The sequence below is a fragment of the Microtus oregoni genome, unplaced genomic scaffold (genome assembly GCF_018167655.1).
Source record: "Microtus oregoni isolate MIOR12 unplaced genomic scaffold, Mior012 000081F_ref0000091, whole genome shotgun sequence".
NCBI classification, from domain to species: domain Eukaryota; kingdom Metazoa; phylum Chordata; class Mammalia; order Rodentia; family Cricetidae; genus Microtus; species Microtus oregoni.
Genome location: NW_024544541.1, coordinates 5,669,451 through 5,687,717, shown reverse-complemented (window position 1 = coordinate 5,687,717; position 18,267 = coordinate 5,669,451). Strand labels below are relative to the sequence as shown.

Genomic DNA, 18,267 nt, shown 5'->3' with positions numbered 1-18,267 from the left:
TGGGAAACCAGTACAGGATAGTCTCAAGGAGGCAAGGGAAGACAGGCCTGAGACTAAGCGGACATCCCCTGCAGACTGGACAAAGGAGCCATTAGTCACTTCCAGGAATGTCAGTCAGTTGGCATTGTAGGCCCCTCCCATTCACATAAAGCCTATTGGGCTGGGAGTCCAGAGATCGGGAACTGCAAGAACTATGCCCACACTCAGGCCTAGCTCTGCCTCTGAGGGCCTCCAAACGCTACCTCTCTCGCTCTCTCTGAGCCACAGGACACTCACCTACAAAATGAGTATTTCAAGCAGGGGTGGTGGTGGAAGAACATCCATGACCTACACACTGGGGGCGGGGGAGGGTGCTATTTTAGGTTCCTTCAATCCCCTGTCCTGCAAGGCCGGGCTTCCATGATCTTGTTTTATGGGGTGGGGGTGGGGGGTAGAAGAGGTTCCACTTAGTGAAGGCACCGGCTGTCAAAGCTTACAGGGAAGCAACCAAGATTTGAACCAGAACCATGTGCTCCTAAGCCTATATGTACCCCTAATGCAGGCCTCACAGTGGTGGAGAAGAAGTGTTCTTCGGTGTGGTGTTCCTCTTCCCTAGACATCACATGGAAACACTTGTTGGTGACAGCCCTTTGGATATGCGAGATATCGTTAGCACCTGTCTTTTAGAGATGAGCTTAGCCAACGATGTTTAAGATGAGGTCAGCACCAGGGACAAAGCAAGGCCCAACCCTTCACAGGATTTGCTGCTGTTGGTACAAAGGTTCTCATGAGCTTTGTGTGGCATCGGTGCTGGCTCCGGGACTCCAGAACTTGGCATCAGATGCCAGTGTTGAAGATGGTTCATCCCAAGAACAAGCCCAAGGCGGATCTTACAGAGCTGAGTAGCTCATGCAGGACTTTCTACTCCCGCCTCCATGGAGAAGCCCCATGTCCCTGGCTGGCAGTGTCCCAGCCACAGGGCTGGCACCGTCATTGCAAAGGCACGCTTACCATGTGATTGCATGGGCATTAGTCAATGGGAAAGGAGCTGCCAAAGAGCAAGGAAACTATGGGACGGGGGCCAGGTCCCGCCTTCGGCTTCTGCGCCTTTCCCCGAAGCCCTCACCCAGTCTGGCGCCAACCTCAACAGTTTAACCTGCTCCACACACTGGAGATGATGTGGCCTCAGGTCATCGGTCCCACCCTGGGCTGCTCCACCAGCTCACTGGGTGGAGGAGACCTTCCAGAAAGTCTCCTCCTGGCTGGGGACAGACAACCTGGCCCAGTTAGATGCTACTCAACTTGGAGAGCCAACCGTTTGCAGCTAGGTGGAAGTAGGTATAGAATGACACACCCCAGCCCCGCATGTGTCCTCCCTGATGCGCGCTTGCTAAAGGCATGCAGGGGGACTTGTTCCCTGGAGTTTGATATTCACCAAGAACTGAGATGGGTGTGCCAGTATTTAGGAGAAGGTGAGCACCTGGCCCAAAGAACAAGGACTGAAGCAGTATAGTCCTAAGGATGGCAGACAGCTCATTACTGACCTAACTTGTTTCCCCCATTTATCTGCCAACTAACTCACTGGCACTATGGGATGTAGCCGTGAGCAAAGATCAAACACTACACACATGAGAAGTTCTTCTCTAAGGAGATGAATCTACTCGGGGCCTCAAGAGGAAGAACATAGGGTTTAATTGTGTGTGTGTGTGTGTGTGTGTGTGGATTGCAGAGCGCTGGGGTGACACCACAGGCAAATGAGTCCCAACTGCGTCGTTCTGTCCACAGCTAGTGTCATAGCAAAGGGTCCTATTTTCTGGGAGCATTCCTACTGTCCCAGCACCTATGCTTCAACTCCTTAGGCAACAGGGGACACGTGACATCCAGTGACTGAGGAGACCTGTTTCATTCATCGGCGGCACCATGCTTTGATCCTGTCAGCTGCCTTATTATAGCAGCTCTGACTCGCAGGTGTGATGGGGACATCACTGGACTGTGGATTCAGGCTTTGGAAACATGTCCAAACACAGCCCAGTCAAGTGTGTACAGCATTGGAAATCGACCAGAAGGTCCTTCCTTATTCTGGGTGAAAATCGGAAGACACAGGAGGAGTGGGATCCCCTGCAATGCATTCTGGGTGCCAGCACTGGAAAGGAAGCCCATGATGCTAAGCGTCAGGACTAAGGTAGGCGATGATCCCAGTGTTGGGAGGACACAGCAGAAAACTGCAAGCCCATGTGGGTAGCTTAACTCCTGAGGCTTGCCTGAGGTCAAAACTTGCCTGTTAGAATTCAGGTCTGAAAAGAGCAAGTTCATGCACTAGGAATAAATACTGGTTCCGCTGCTAGTGGTCCCACAAATTGCCTAAGCCACACAACTGTCACCTACATTCAGAGGGCCTAGTTCAATCTTATGCAGACTCCTCAGCCTCAGCTGCCAGTCCAGGAGGGGGCGGTGGCTTGGCCCTACCTCAAGTGATGTGACATTTCTTTGACGCCTCTCTGAGGAGTGGATGGGGGTAGGGGGTGGGGTGGGAAGAAGATGGGGAGAGCAGGAAGACAGGAGGGAGAGGGAGCTGGGATTGGTATGTAAAATACTGTTTTAAAAATTAAAAAAAAAACCAACAAAAATTCAGGTTCTGTGCTATGTACCAGTGTGGACTGTGAAGGAAGAAGCCAAACTTACTGGTGCCTCTGAATTAACAAACGGTGCTACGCCGTTCTGCCAGCACAGTCTGATCAGCTGTTCCGGTTTGTATGCATGTACACGCGTAGGGAACACACATGGGTGCACGTGAAAGCCAGAGGACAGATTTGAGTGGCATCCTTAGTTAATTCTCATTGGTCTGGAGCTTGTCAGTTAGGTTAGAAAGAACGGCCACTGAGTCCTATGGAATCCACCTGTGTCTTAGGTTAGACTGAATGGCCACTCAGTCCTGCACCTGTGTCCGTTTCCCTGCAGGGTCTACGAATTGAGCTCAGGTCTTTGTGCTGAGCCTTCCTCCCAGCTCACACCACAAACCCTTACCCTCGGGAACTGCACACTGAGTGAGGCATTAACCCTTCGGCCAGGTTTGTCACCACATCGCTCTGGGAAGTACCCACTGCCTCTCACTGATCATTCCAACAGCTCCAAGAGTCACGTTTTAACCCAAAACCTCGGTAGTTTCATCAGGAGATCTTTGGGAAGTGGAGTAGTTCATGCTATAACCAGCCCTAACCACTTCTTTTTCTTCCATTATCCCACAAGTATTTTTTTTTTTTTTTTTTTTTTTTTTTTGGTTTTTCGAGACAGGGTTTCTCTGTGGCTTTGGAGCCTGTCCTGGAACTAGCTCTGTAGACCAGGCTGGTCTCGAACTCACAGAGATCCGCCTGCCTCTGCCTCCCGAGTGCTGGGATTAAAGGCGTGCGCCACCATCGCCCGGCTATCCCACAAGTATTGAGTCTTTATAGGAGCTTGGGCTGTGGCGGGTGCTGGGGAGGCATGGCAAGGGGGGGATGCTGCACAAGCCAGCCCAAGGAATGATTCAAGTTCCTATTTCCTCCTCAGGAAAATGCAAAGGACAGACAGACGAGCCAGGGAATTCTAAGTTCTACCTCGGCTCTGACTTACTTTAGGAGAGTCCTGGACTTTGAAGCTGCCCCTGACTTACCGGTCACCAGTGGGCTATAAAGACGATGAGGAAATATCTGTAAAAGAGCCTGAACAATTCTCTATCCCAAAAGAGAGGGTCAAAGCAGAATGCAGAGTGAAAGCTGGGAGGAAAGTACATGAAGAGAAATAGATAGCCTTTTAGGATAGAAGGGACTCACTCGGGAAGCCAATTCAAAGTCCCAGGGTGACGGTTCAGTATACTTAGAACTTTACATAAACTCCTCGGGGCCCTGGCACACAGTCAGAAATTAACGAGACTGGTCATACTCAGCAAAATACTACCCTCACGTAAGCAGGTGTCAGCCATAGCTCCAGATGTCATTCTGTACAACAGTTACTCCAACCACCACGCTTGGGCTCAAACCTTACACCACTGAGGACAAACCACGTTAAAGACCTTCAGCAGCTTCCCCCCTCACGGAGTCCCTCAGTGACCATCACTATGGAAGATTGCTCAAGGGCATCCCACCCATTTCACAGGGAGTCAGTTCCTGAAATGTTGCCTGATAGTTATGTTACCTTGGTGGGTGTTAACAGTCACCAAGTTGCCTTCCTAGAAGTCTGTGTCACCTTCATTAACATTCACAGTTCATGGGTGGAGGCCTCACTCCACAGAGCAGGCAACCCAGGCTTGGCCAGCAAATGCTCATTACTGATAGAACCAAGGGAAGCATAGTAATTCAGCTGGCTTCTCCAACTCCACCAAAACAGAAACAAGTTCTGGACAGTGACATGGGTATCAAGCCGTATCAGGCACAGCTATATAAATGAAGTGAATTTAATACAAAACAACCAGGTGGCTCCGCACTGCAGCCCAGCACAACAGCTTGGAGATCAAACTGCAAGGTGTGAAGTCCCCTTACACCAACGTGGGACAGGATTCAAATACTGTCATCTTTCCATCTGGGTTACCTGTAATGAGAACTCTGCCTCCCTCAGGTCCCACTATGAGGTACCCAGAAGAGTTGTCATACAACTCAACAGGACTGGCATACCCCAGTGGTCATCTTTAAGTCCTGGGCACAGGAATGCTCTCTGGCTCCACAGCAACATACAGAATACAGCCGGACATCTGATGGCCTACACTGATGTTTTCTGATTAGCAGGAGCTAGGGGGAGGACATCCAGTCATCACATGGAAACAGAAGCCATCTGAAAACGCTCCTGCAGCCTAGCTGGGCTGGCGAGGGCTGGGCCTGATGACAGAGAGTGAGAAGAGGATGCTACAACAACAGAAACTAAAGCAACGAGGCTTAGAGAACGTCATCCCAATAAGGAATACTTAAATGCATCCCCACAACCTAGTCAATCTGCTTTCCATGGAAACTGTCCCTAAGCACTGCATATGGAAGCCGACATACATTCTTGTTGCTAACCACATGTACCTCAAAGTCTAGGATGCTATGAAGTGAGTCCTATTTAAAATTTACATTTATATCGATGCTAAGACTCAATAGATTATTAAAGTACAACTCCAAAAATACCCAGTAAATGTCTGTCTAAACACTGATAGATTCCCGCTCATAATATAAACTTGCATGTCACAGTCCCGGACTCTGTGGCTACCCAAATGACATCAGTCTTGTTCCATCCATCCAACATCTCGCCGAGACCCTATCACAGGACCCCTGAAGAAGCTGCTTCTTTGGCTGGCTCTCTGCTTTGGTTTGGTAGCTGAACACTAAAGTCTTCCATAAGATGTCTAGGCTTCTTGTAACATCTGCCTGGATTTCCTCTCCATCAGAGGCTTGAAAATGACATCCAGCCAGCACAAGTGAGGCAGAAACCACAGTGCGCACAATTCCAATTACACAAGTATTTCCAAGACCCTCATGGCTCAAAATTAAATCTGATTTTTGGAATTGCATTAAATAATTTAATGCAGTCACGTGAGCTTACCCCCATCTCTAGTCCTCAGGCTTAATCAGAAGTAAATGAAGCTCATAGAGACCCTTAAGGCCCTAGCACTCTATTAAAATGGAGAGGAGGGGCGCTGGTTCAGTTAGCACGACAGCCCACCACTGCTGGAAGAGCACCCCACACGCATGCACCCCTGTAATATGCATCAACACAGGCAAAACTCTCACACACAAGACATTCCTGAAATAATCTTTAAAACAATACCACAGGAAGATCTGACTGTGCATGTCAGACAGTTTGCTGAGGTGGGACGGGTCTAGACCAGCCGTCTTGGGGGTTAATACACAGCAGGTCATGGTCTGCTGGCAGTCCTGCGCCTGACCTAAGAATAACTGTCCTGAAAAACCAATAGACAAGACAGGCAGACAGGTAACTGTCAAACGCAAAGGGCACGGTGTAACAGACTTGTTTTTACATGCATGAACTCGGTTCCTGCTCTCCAGTCAACCGTTGAAGCAGAGGATAGCTCTGACTGCCTCCTCTGAAAGGAGCAGCAGGATGAGGGAGAAGGGGGCAGAACTAGAACTGCCAGCCAGGGCAGGCCTTCGGCCCGATCGTGGTCTATGTTTACTAACGCCCAAGTCTAGTGGAGAAGGTACCAGGATGGCTCCTGAGAGCCTGAAGGGGAAAAGGGGAATGTGAAGGTAAGTGATGAGCAGCAGCTGTGAGGCGGAGGCCTGAGGCACAACCTCAAGGCTATGGCGTGCAGCAGTTCCTGCCTTCCTAACCACACCCACTCACAAACCCCAAGTTCTGTCCTAGAATTTTCTTCCTGTAGGACACTGTGTGCTTTTTATTTATAATTTTATGCAACACAGATGTCATCTTTACCCTCAACCTGGACCTTTCTACTATTTGGTATTTCATAGCACTGTACACTGAAGGTTCATGTGAGATTCCCCTCTGTACGCTAAGCTCACTGCCCCTGCTGAGTGGGCGTGGTTAGGACCAACTCCAGAAGGTCCTGGTATGCAACAAGGTCTGCGGCAGGAAGGCTCAAGGCACAGAGTGGCTTAAAAGGGTCCTCAGTCTGAGGAGGCTCCACACACCCAGTCCTGTGCCACCAGTGCTTTAAGTCCAGAGCTTAGGGCTCAGTGTCTTCTGGTGTGTATCCTACAGGATGGTCATATCCTGCATGTGGTTTAAATCCACAGACCCTAAAGGGATGAAGCTACACACTCAAACGTTTGTTTGTGGGCTGAAATTAGCCAGAACGTTTAAAGTAGAAACTGTCCAGCAATCCAGGACCTCATGGTCTACGCTGATGAGGGCTCGCTCTTCCAGTCTAGCATCAGGGGAGAAAAGCTGGGGCGGGTGTGTGTGTGGGGGGGGGGGGGGGGGGTCCTGCCAGAACTGGAAAGCCAACAGGCAAGACTGTTCTCCTCAGTCATCAGTCAGGTCCTTAGGGCACCTGCAATGTGGCCTGTGTATTCACATAATCCTCTCCATTTACTGTGTTCTGCATAAAGTCTCCTATAGACACCAATCTAGTCAAAGTGAGCAAACCTCACTACCCGACTGCACGCAACACATCCAAAGTGAGCTTGGACGTCATTAGCATTTAGATCTAAGTGTGAACATTTCCACTCCCCAGTCATCAGCACTCAGCAGCAAGCTGGTTGCTCCTTTCTCATCAATCAGCTTTGGGGACTATGACATAACACTCCAAATAGGAAGTATGACACCACAGGGAAGATCGCCAGGGAAAGACTCACAGAGGTCGCAAATTTTTGCTCTGCTTTTTGGGATAGGGTCTCACTATATAGCCTTGGCTGGCTAAGTAGTCCTCTCTAGTCTCTGCCTTTCGAATGTTGGGATCAATGATGCCACAGCACCACATCTTCCCAGTGTCAGAATTTCTGTTCATTCTGGTTGCTAACATACAGTGACACACCTAGACCAGGGCCTGGCACATTCTAAAGACGCAAAACCAAGCTAACTCTAGAAACTCTTGCCAGGAAGAACTTGCTACAATCCAGCTCACGACAGCCAGCACTAGATTTACCACCAGAAATGACGTGAGGTGCCTCTAGACAGTCAAAGGGACAGAAAGCTCTGGTCATTTAGCTTTTTAATGTTTAAAAGCTGTTTCAGTCTTTATGCAGACTACACAGAGGGTAAGTGGGACTGGACCGGAACAGCTCCTGCTTTACCAGATAGACATGGATGGCATGGCTTCTTGGGAACGCTTCCATTTGGCAATAGTACCCAAGGTTCCAGCACCTGTCAGAGCCAGGGACATCATGGAGATCAGAGCACATACCCCGCTGTTCTTTACTAGTGCGGGTAGGGCAGCATGCAGGTCAGCAACAGTCCACTCCTTGCTTTCTGCACAGTGAAAACTAAAATCCAGGAAACAGCACTCCCCCAAGGCTAAGTCACCAAACACTAGAAAAGGACAGGGTCCGATGAATGTAAGCTAAATGGACAGGGAGGGAGAGATGCTGCTTCTCAGGGTGCCTTCAAGATCTGGCTTCCTGGCAGGGCACTGCGGTTCATCTGTGTGCTCTGGTGTACAGCGTTTACAAGAACTGCTGAAGGGCACGCTCCCCTCCTTCTCCCTGGGTTTGTTAGAGCCTGCCGGGTAGGTAGACAGGTTGTCAGGCCTGCGGTCCTCTCCCTAGAGGAAGGTCAGACAGTGGGCTCTAGGATACAAAGTCACAGAGTGTCTGGCTACTGGAAATGCCCCCTATACTTATGTTAAAGCCCCTGGAAGAAACACAAGCTTCTTTCATTCATGCCTGGGAAAACTATAAAAGTCAATCTGAAAATTAAAAAGCAGACAGCACAGATGCAGTTGAAATCTCAGGTAGCACCCTCAGTCCTTTGAACTGTTCTCACAATCTTGATCCAGCTACGTGTCTACCCTCTGAAAGGAAGCAACTGCAATTAACAGAACTCAGCTGATGCCGCAAAGACACGGGTGGAGAGAGGTCCCAGGCAATGGCTGACTACACAGATACACACCAAACAAGGTCCAAGTAGTCTGCTCCCCTTATGGACAAAATACAGTCCTTTCACAAGTGTTTACAACGTGTTTATTGGTTACAATGATATAGAATGCATCATCCAATTTCCCCCTAGTTATCAGGTGTTTTAAATAACATGGAAAAAAATCTTTCTTAGCCATCTAACAAGCAGAGGATGTATCCATTCTAAGAGGGCAAAATAGCAAACATCACTCTTGTATGTCTGTAATAAACTCTGTCAAGGCTACATTGGTTAAAAATCAATGAACAATCCCTTTTGTAGGTCAAATAGTAAATTTAATGTTTCCATTAGAATAGTCTTTATGGTACTCTGCAACAAGAAGCAATAAAATAACTAACAGCAAACTTCAGTACAGCAGACACTGTCCAGATTAACAATGTGAACAAAAATATAAGATGTAAATTACATTAATACAATTGAAGCACCCAAAACAATTTAAATAATTTTAAATATTTTATTTTTAAACGGCTACAAATGCTTTATACAGTATTTCAACATGAAGTCTCCTTAACAGAAATGTAACAAAATGGGAATGATAGTGAAAGGTTAAAGTGGCACAAATTCAAACAAGTATTAAACTACAAATTTTAAGAGGTAGATTACTTTTAAGGTTAAGTACAAAACACAGCATGAATAAAACGTAGCCATTTTCCACCAACTCAGTCATGAATCTGGGGGCATCAGGACTCATGGAGAAGTGGTAGTGATCCACTTCGGAAGGAAGAGGCCAACCTTGCTTTCAATCTACTGAGACTGAAGTGTAAGGCCTGGTGTGCTGACACAGACAGCTATACAGGCCTGGATGCTTTCCATACTAACACACTGCTACATAGCATCTCAAATCTAACAGTTCTAAACTGATGCCAGGCAGTGAGAGGAGAGATAAACAGGACACTAGCAGAGGCATAAAAAGGAGTCCATAGCCAATCTGGTTTCCTCTGCATTGTGCTAGCAATCTGCTTGTGATTTTTTTTTTAAAAAAAGGGCAAGGGTAGAGATCGGCTAAATGCCTCTCTGTGTAAAACACACGAAAGAAAGGCATCAAGGGGCCGGTGTGTAAGCAAGCATTTTGAGGTGAGTGCACCCGATCTGTTATCCCTGAAACTATGAGGACCACAGATGAAACAAGAGCACTTGCTTTGCAAGGTTCAGTTTGATCACTCCCTTATCTGTTCTCTGCCAGACTCAGAGCTGTGCTGCCAATCCGGTGACGAGGAAGGAGCCAGTCCAACTAGCCCATCTTACGGCACCCTTCTCTTTGGATCTCAATCCCCCGAGAGCCCAGTACACATGTGAGCACACCAAAGAGATGGATGTCTAACCCTAACCAGGGAAAGAAGCCTGCTGTTGTACAGCTTTCGAGTCAGCTTAAACTGGTCTTGCAAGCTGGGTAGAGTTCGAATCCTTTGCCGTAGTGCTTATCCTAAGTTGAGCATGTAATATAGTCAGTTAAGGTTTGTTTTGTGGGGGTGGGGGTTTTTCTACGGGAAGTTCCTAGAAAATAAGAAAACTGAAGATAAATGAACACATTAAGACAACCTTATATGAACTGAGCATGTTAAAGAAAAAGGTGAAGTGACTCTAAGACAAATGTTGCCAAGACAGAAACACATACATGACTCTAATAGTTTTAGAAACACCACGCTGGCTCCCAAGATGTAGGGCTGTTTCCTACCCACAGTGGGTGAGGCTGTCAGGGGAGAGGGATACTTTGTTAACTCAGCACTTGGTATCTATCCCAAAGTTGCTTCTTTTCTAGCTTTCGAACTTCTGGACATTGGCAGTGGAGGATGGGGTGTTATGGAAAACGAAACATTGTTTAGATAGAGCAGCCCTTTGGATTACAGGGGGAGTACAGTAAAAGTCTGACTTCCTTTCTGGAAAGGAGTCCTCAAAGCATATCCAAAGGCAGCAGCAGGGCCCAGGCAGACTGTGCTACACACCCAGGGCAAGGCTCACCTGTTTTGTTTTGGTTTTGGGTGCATATGTGCACATGTGGTTTTGTTGTGAGAAAAGCATTTGGAGTACATGGCTTTTTACCCCCAGAACGGCATACCAGCCGGTGCTTCAGGAAGTGGTCAACTGATAATATGTGGATTCCTGTGCTCAATGCTGTGTTCTGGTTATGCATGTGGCTGGTGGCAGCCATGTCCATGAAAAACTAAAGAACCCTACACTGTCTTTCAAATAATTATGGTTTGCTGCAACTAACAAGCAGGCAGGAGTGAGTTGCAAGTTATGCAGAGCTGAGGACAGCAAATCACTGCCCACAGGAGCTCCATGAACAACAGTTGCTTGCATCATGGAGTCTCCTTTAAGTCAACTGAGAGAAACACTGGAACAGAGAACCACTGTCAGTAAATGTTCCTCCCTTGTCAGCATACAACACAAGCTTCTGAGAATGAACTCAGCCTAGCCTGTATGAGCCCTGAGTTAGAAGACAGCTGGTGTACATATGCCAGCAGCCAAGAATCCTACTGTTGTCTACATTTGCTATGGGATACTAATAACTAAACACACTCTGCATACACGCTCAGTCTTATGTCTAGACAGTCAACCATCATGTCCCATTGGACATTCGGTTTTTAATTGTCCAAAACAATTCACGAAGTTGTAGCCCCATGGTAAGTGCCTTGGATGATGCCCCCATTCTGCAAATCTGTCACCAGGGACATCTATTGCATCTCCTATGTTTTCATTAGCTGTTGCTTTAAGTGATACTTTTAAGTCAACTTTAACTCAGCAATGTAACTCTGTTAACTATCAGAATAGTTTAAAGTTTCCTGGAATACAGATACATCTGGGGGCAGCTTAGCCTTGAGGAGTCTTTACAATACCAGCGAGAGCGTGAGTGAACTTTATACTCACTCTCACCTTTTCACACATCTACTCCTGGAAAGTCTCAACAGGATCCAGTATGAAAGAGGAAAAGCTTTTAGAAAATACTAGAACAGGACATTCTAAAGCATCAACCACCTGGAGGTGTTCTTAAAGGTAACCCACAAAAATGATGGTTCAGTTATGTTCCGTTTGTGCAGAATTCCCAAGAACAGAGGCCAATAACAAGAAGAGCGTGCAGACAACTGAAAACAGTGCTTTCTATCCCCACAGCCAGCTCCACAATGCCACCTATGCACCAGTATGGTCAAAGATGACCAGATCTATAGCAACTAACACTCAGCATGTTTTGAAGTATCTTCAAAAAATTCCAATCATTCAGTCCTACAGTGAATTGTTGAAATCAGCCTTTGCTGGTACCTACTGTCTGGAGCTTTGTTTTGCTATGCTTCAAGGCACACGAGGACCAAGAACCATATGATCAGTCATACAGTGACAATGGAACTGCGTGCTTAGGTCTCTAAAACAAGTCATTCCACAGCTGTCCCTAATTTTGTCTGCTTCCAACACCCAGAATTATAGCCATGACAGCCCAGAATGAAGACAGGCCGCATATTAGGTGTCCAAGCATATGTCTTCTGATGGCCACTGACTGGAGACATTGGGACATTATTTGGGAATTCCAAGTGTATAGCAACTCAGCCTGAGAAGTCAATGTAACAGTTCAAACTAGGGCCACATCATCCTGTCTGTCCCTGAGAACCATTTCTAATACGGGGAGAACATGGAATAAGGCAGTAAGGTCAAGTGAGATGAAGTGAAACCTAATGTTACTGGGGAAGGCACTGAGCCTCAGGGCCACAGGGCCCTGCCTCCCTGCAATCTCAGTGCCGAGTCCACTCTTCTTGCCCATTAGAACCTTGACTGCTGGTCATACTAAGGCTGGAAGCAGAGGGCTGGAGGGGGAACATAAGGCATTTTTAAGATATATGGTATTTTATTTAAGCAATGTGGAACAAATTTAAATTTTAAACACTAGCAAATGGAAGCATTAATAATAAAGAGTCTTAGACATTAGCAACTATGCTTAAGTCACAAACTATTATAAGAGTGTACTGTGGTTGCTAATGGACTTGTGACCCACTTCACCCTAAGGAACCAACATGAGTGACATTAAACCACTGCCCAAGATATGAATTCAGAGAACCTTATCATTTCACACGGGGAAATGGGTTCAAGTTCCATCCACAAATTAAAGAAATGTACCACTTTGTGAGTACTAAGTCTGAAATAAAATGTATTTATTCATCTGTACAGCAGTCAAAGCAGCAAGGGTATACTACAAATTATGCAATTGCCACTTTGCTAAAAGGCTCGCGTCAACATTCTATAGGAGGGGAAACAAAACATCCTCCAGGCCGGCTACAGCTCTCCTGGCGGTCCTCACCTCCCCGAGTCTGGGCTTACCTCAAGTCCTTCAGCTCATGCCTGGCACTGCTGTCCTCTCTCCTGCTTTCACTCAGGTCCGCAGCAGCTGCCAGCTGAAGGCTTCTGGTGATTGGGCCCCCACTCCGCTCTCTAGACTTTACTACGAACCGGTCTGTTCTTTTCTTACTGGCCAGAGCAGTCTTGCTTTGTAGAACAGCTTTGTTCTTCTGCACTTTCAAGTGCAAGTTTCGGGAGGATTTGCTTGAGAGCTGAGCAGAATGACTCTTGGCAACAGCTTTGGATTTTTTGCCCTCAACATTAGTAACTTTGGCCATTCTTATAGGACTGGAGTTCCTCAAGGAAGAAGAACTTGCTTTTTTGGATTTGACTGAAGCTGCAAACTTGACATTCTGTCTGGATCTGAAGGATGAGGAGGGCAGTGAGGCTTGGGCAGGGCCTGAGCTCCGAGCTCTGGTCTTGCCCAAGGGTGCCTGTGTGCTCTGCATCTTAATCTCCGTGTCTGCGGTCCGTCTCCGGGGATTGCTGCTGTTGTTTCTGTCAATGCTGGCAGGTGATGCGTGACTACCTTTCTTAGACGAATGGGAAACTTTTCTTTTGGAAGGAGAGAGGGGTTTTTTAGGACAGCTGAAAGCAGCATGCTTATTCAGGCTGCCAATGTACGTGAACTCCCTGTCACAGTAAGGGCAGATATGCGAGGATACCTCAGCAGTGTCCTTCGGGTCTGTCTTCTGCTTTGCAGATCTGTTCTTCTGAAGGATCGCTTTCTGTACCAGCTGGGTTTTTTTCTTCAGTGCACTTAGCTTGAGCTTATTTGGAGACATTTTGCTGAGTTCAACATTGAAGCTCAGTCTCTTGGGCTGCCCCATCCGTCTGAAGGCATTTTTCCCAGGGTTGTCTAAAACCACCACTCCGTTTTTGGGTTGCACAGTTTGTTTCAGGGGCACTGGGTTTTTCTTAGGAGTGTACCTCTTCTTGTCACTTGCAGATGCACATGCCAGGATATGTTTATGCAGCTCAGGCATATTATCAACCCCCTTTCCACACTTTGTGCAGCGAATGGCAGTAGTGAATGTCTGTGGAATATTGTGGGTAGTGAAGTTTGTGGCCGTTACGCCAATCCCCATGGGGTTTCGATGGTGGTACTGAAATGGAGGTGGTTTAAAGCTTGGGTAGTGCTGATTGAGACCAAGTCGAATGTCTGGATCTTTCGTCTTCATTCCAGAAGCCATTATTTTGATGGTTGTGTAAAGCTCTTCAGAGGAATCATTTAACTCCTCCTCTCTGGAAGTTTCCAAAGGCTCTTCTGGCAAATTCTGCATATGCTCCACACAGGCCTTGCTGGGGTCTGTGAAGTTCTGGGGTCTCAGGGTCCCACTTTCAAACTCGTGATGTGTGCACTCCTCATCTGGGTGGAGATCTCGTTGGTGCTGCTGTAAATTGCATAAGAAGGCAAATTCTTTCTTACATACAGAACACACGAAGATATTCCCAACTCCGTGAAGCAGAAGCCTATGCTCTGATAGATCAGTCTTCAGCTTAAAAAGTTGCACACAAAACTCACATTTGAAGGGCCATTCTTCAGCATGAACAGATAAATGCTTAGTTAGATCTTTAATGGAAAGAAAAGGTGATTCACAGACATTGCAAACAAAGCTTTTGCTGAATGTTTCATGGACAACACTCGGCCCACCCGTGGGCGGTGCCTCTTCCTTGGGTTTCAGACCTTCACTCTCTGACTCCTCCTGTTTAAAAGTTATTGCAGGGAGAAGTGCTTCCAGGTTGTCCCCAGAGGAAACCACAGACGACACTGCCGAGAGAGGCGGTGGTGAGGGGGATGTGGAGGAGCATGAAGAGGAAGAGAAGGAAGAGGATGAGGAGGAAGAGGAAGAAAGTGTTGGAGGACCAGGGGAAGCAGCAGACATGAGTGGCTCCACAGGAGGAATGGGAGAGGGTGAAGGGGACACTGTTGGGGAAAGAATTGGAAGGGGAGACTGGGCAGTGGCGTTGGAGAATGGAGAGGGACACTGTTGAGGTGATGCATCAGAAGAGGGAGTGGGGAGGGGAACATTTGGAAGGAGGGGAGGTGGTGGAGTGGCAACTGTTAACACAGGAGGGCAGGGGGGCGGGGAAGAAGGCTCTGTGGGGATCAAGAGAGGAGGCAGCTGACTCGAAGATATGGAGGCTGTCTGAAGAGAGGGTGATGAAGGGCCATCAACTTCAGGTGGGGACTCAACAGTAGGGGCTGAGCAACTCGAGTCAGGACCAAGTTCAGGATCTGGCTGCGTATCTAGGGATTTACAAGGACTTGGGCTCCTGGTCACCTCTGGTGTGGTTTCTGCAGGTAAGCTAACACCATTATATTCATTGAGAAGAACCTTTTGCAGCATGCAGGTGGTTGGTTTCTTCTTCTTTACGGCACCACACGCTGGTTGTGCTGAATGGTTCTCTTTGAATTCCTTGCCTTCAGCATCACAAGGCTTTTTATGCACACTGAGATCCAATACAGATTCCCATGGGACTGGAGTCTTGCTTGTACCCTCTGACTTCTGTTTGACTCCACTGGATAAATCCAATGGCTGTTGGTTGCACACACTGCTGAAAGGAGAACTGGCTGCCCATTCTTTTGTTAGTTTGTATTCGTCAAAGCAAGGAGGGCTTCCAGTGTCTCTCTCATCTCTCCCAGACAAGCTCCATGCTGGTGAGTCACTACGACTTTCTAATTTGGGTTTCTTGGAAGTCAGACTTGTGTCTGTCCATGCTGCTTTCCCATCACTTGGTTTCCCACCAAAGTCTCGAAGGGCAGGACTGTGCTGTGGAGAACTGGGTGGAGAGCTGGTGCGCCTCTTAAACCGACTCGAGGGCACAGGTAACATGGATGCAGGAGCAGATACACACACGGGACCCAACTTAGGGATCTCAGCTGCTGAAATCCCTGCAGGAGGAGTCAGTTTGTCCTGGGTCTGAAGAAGCTGCTTGAGCTTTGAAGACAAATAGACACCCTTCTCTTTATGGAAAGACACCACCTCTGTTGTTGATATGCTCAGAGGCAAACTTAAGGAACATGAGGGCGCTGTGGAGTCAGAATCTGCCTCAGTTTTAATTTTGGGGAGCACAGGTGGACTGGCAGTTCTCCGTTTCTTTGATTCACAATTTGTGCTACTGGGAGACTCTTTAGGAAGTTCATCGTTTACAGAGACCTGGGTACTCTTTATATTTTGAGTAATTTCTACCGCTACTGGAGCGAGCAGACAATCTATGCCATACAAGTGAGCAGAATTAGACTCCATCTCAATCACATCACAATTACTAGTGCTGTTGTTGGTTTGAATCTTACCATCAATATAGTAATTTAGGTTTTCAGAGATGTTGCTTGAAATGTCCATGATGTAAACATCATCAGCATCTCCTTCCTCCTCCGGCTCTGTGCTTGGTACATAAACATTCTGGGAAGGTGGTGCCTGCTCTGCTGGTGGGTGAGGCTCCTCCAGGAGTCCTCCTTTTCGACGGACACCTTTGGGAATCATGTGGCGTTCATGAACTCTGCGCTGATGTCGTCTCATATTGGTGTGAGTTCCAAATACCTTCTTGCAGTATTTGCATGGATGAAGTTCTTTAACTTCGCCGTTCTCTTCCACACTAGAAGAATTTACTATTTCCTGGGGAGCTTTTTCTGAGTTCAGTATCAGAGAATCTTGTCCAAGTTGAGGTGGACTTGACTCATCTTTAGAAGTGACATTATCTCCCTTGCCATCATCTAGGTCCTCTGAGGGCTGTAGTGTCATGCTGGGTCTCCTCTTTAACCCCGCTTCATGGCGACGTTCATGCCGCCTCCTGTTAATCTGTGTACCAAACGCTTTCCCACAGTACTTGCACTTGAAAGCATGATTGATTGTAGACATGTGGATGTGCATGTGACGCTCAAGCCCCTGCTTGGTTGCAAATTTTCGTTCACAATGCTGACATGGAAACATAAACGTCTCAAACACATCACCGTTGGCCTCCTCTTTCGTTCTGGGGATGTGAGGAAGAGGGGCCATGTCTGGAGAGTCTTCAGAAGTTTCATTTGAAATGCTCTGTGGTTCTTCTAATAAATCCTCTGGCTTTTCTTCACATCGTATTTCTGGCTCTTTTACAGAGCTTTCATTGGGTATGCTAGATTCTTCCTCCACATCTTCTTCCAACTCCTCTTCTTCCTCTTCCAATTCCTCCTCCTCCTCCACCTCCTCCTCCTCTTCCTCTTCTTCCAGATCATTGATCTCACAATCTGTGACTTCTTGTTTCCCATCTGGCTCTGGCTGTGGTTCACAGGCAGGGAGAGGGGTGGCCACCTGTGGAACTGCATCCTGGTTGGTCACCTCGGGAAGAAGGGCTGGCTGTTCAGGTGCGGAAGCCAAAAGCCTCTCATCCTCTTCCTTCGGACCTAGGGAGCACAGGAGAGCAGAAGCACAGATATAAGACCACACTGGCTGCTGTGGGATCAACTCCTATGACTTTATTGCTGGGAGGCACTAAGATATGTCAGCAAGAACATCCCATTTATAGGGGTGAGCTGGCTGCAAATCCCTTCCACTGACTTAACAAATGAAAGGGCCTGCTTAGGATGAGGAAACATTTGACACTTCAGGACAAGCAGATCCACAGGGTACTGAGCTTCTTTGTTTATAAAAACTATAGTGCCTACAACAGTATTGGAACAGTCCGTGTTAACTGTAAGGAAACTAGTTATAAATTAATTTCTCATGATTCAAAGAACCTGCTAAACCTATCAGGTTAGATTCTTGACACTGTACCTGAAGGATGGAACTAGAACTCATTCTAGAATGATATAGTCAGTTCAAGGAAACTTCCTATCTCTTAGAAGCCTAATCCAATTGTTATGAATCAGGAGCACTTCACTAAAGAAAACAGCAATCTCCAAACACTTCTGGGTCTGTGTGCTCATTTCCACCTAAAGTAGACAGTCCAGAGGAAGGCTTGCTAATGAAGCCACAGTTGAAGAGACAAAGCAAACAAGCCACACAATCATCTGGCAGACAGAATGCACTGGGTAGAAGCAGCAGCAAATACATGAGCTCTAAATCATAATGGTACTAAGCAGCTTCAAGGTTGGGAATAGGCACCAGGAGATGAGACTAGAGGTAACCTAGGACCTAGAGATCATGAGAAGCTGGCCATTACCCCAGGTCAACAGGGAGGCGGTTCTAACGGAGAAGTCATACGGCTCCACTTTAAAGAGAATCCTATTGTTCACTAGAAGAAAATAGAAAACCTAGGTGGGCGAGGAAGGGGGTGGGCAAGAAGAGCTCTCTGCTCTAGAAGAGGTGCAGGATGGTGACATGCAGGTAGTAGGGTGAGGAAGGTGGTGGAATTAATCAGACCTGGGGTACATGGATTGTAAAAATGAAGCTGACGAAACGTGCTTACTGACTGGCTGTGGTG

At 47.3% G+C, this 18,267-nt stretch overlaps 1 protein-coding gene across 7 annotated transcripts in view; it reads right to left on the bottom strand.

Annotated features, from left to right (window-relative positions):
• The window catches only part of LOC121441735 (PR domain zinc finger protein 2-like), a 105,410-nt gene that overhangs the window by 9,858 nt on the left and 77,285 nt on the right, over positions 1-18,267 (bottom strand). For all 7 annotated transcript variants that reach the window (XM_041642994.1, XM_041642996.1, XM_041642997.1 and 4 more), the window contains one exon: positions 12,847-17,248. In XM_041642994.1, the coding sequence (XP_041498928.1) occupies positions 12,847-17,248 (4,402 nt within the window). The remainder of the gene's footprint in view (positions 1-12,846; positions 17,249-18,267) is intronic.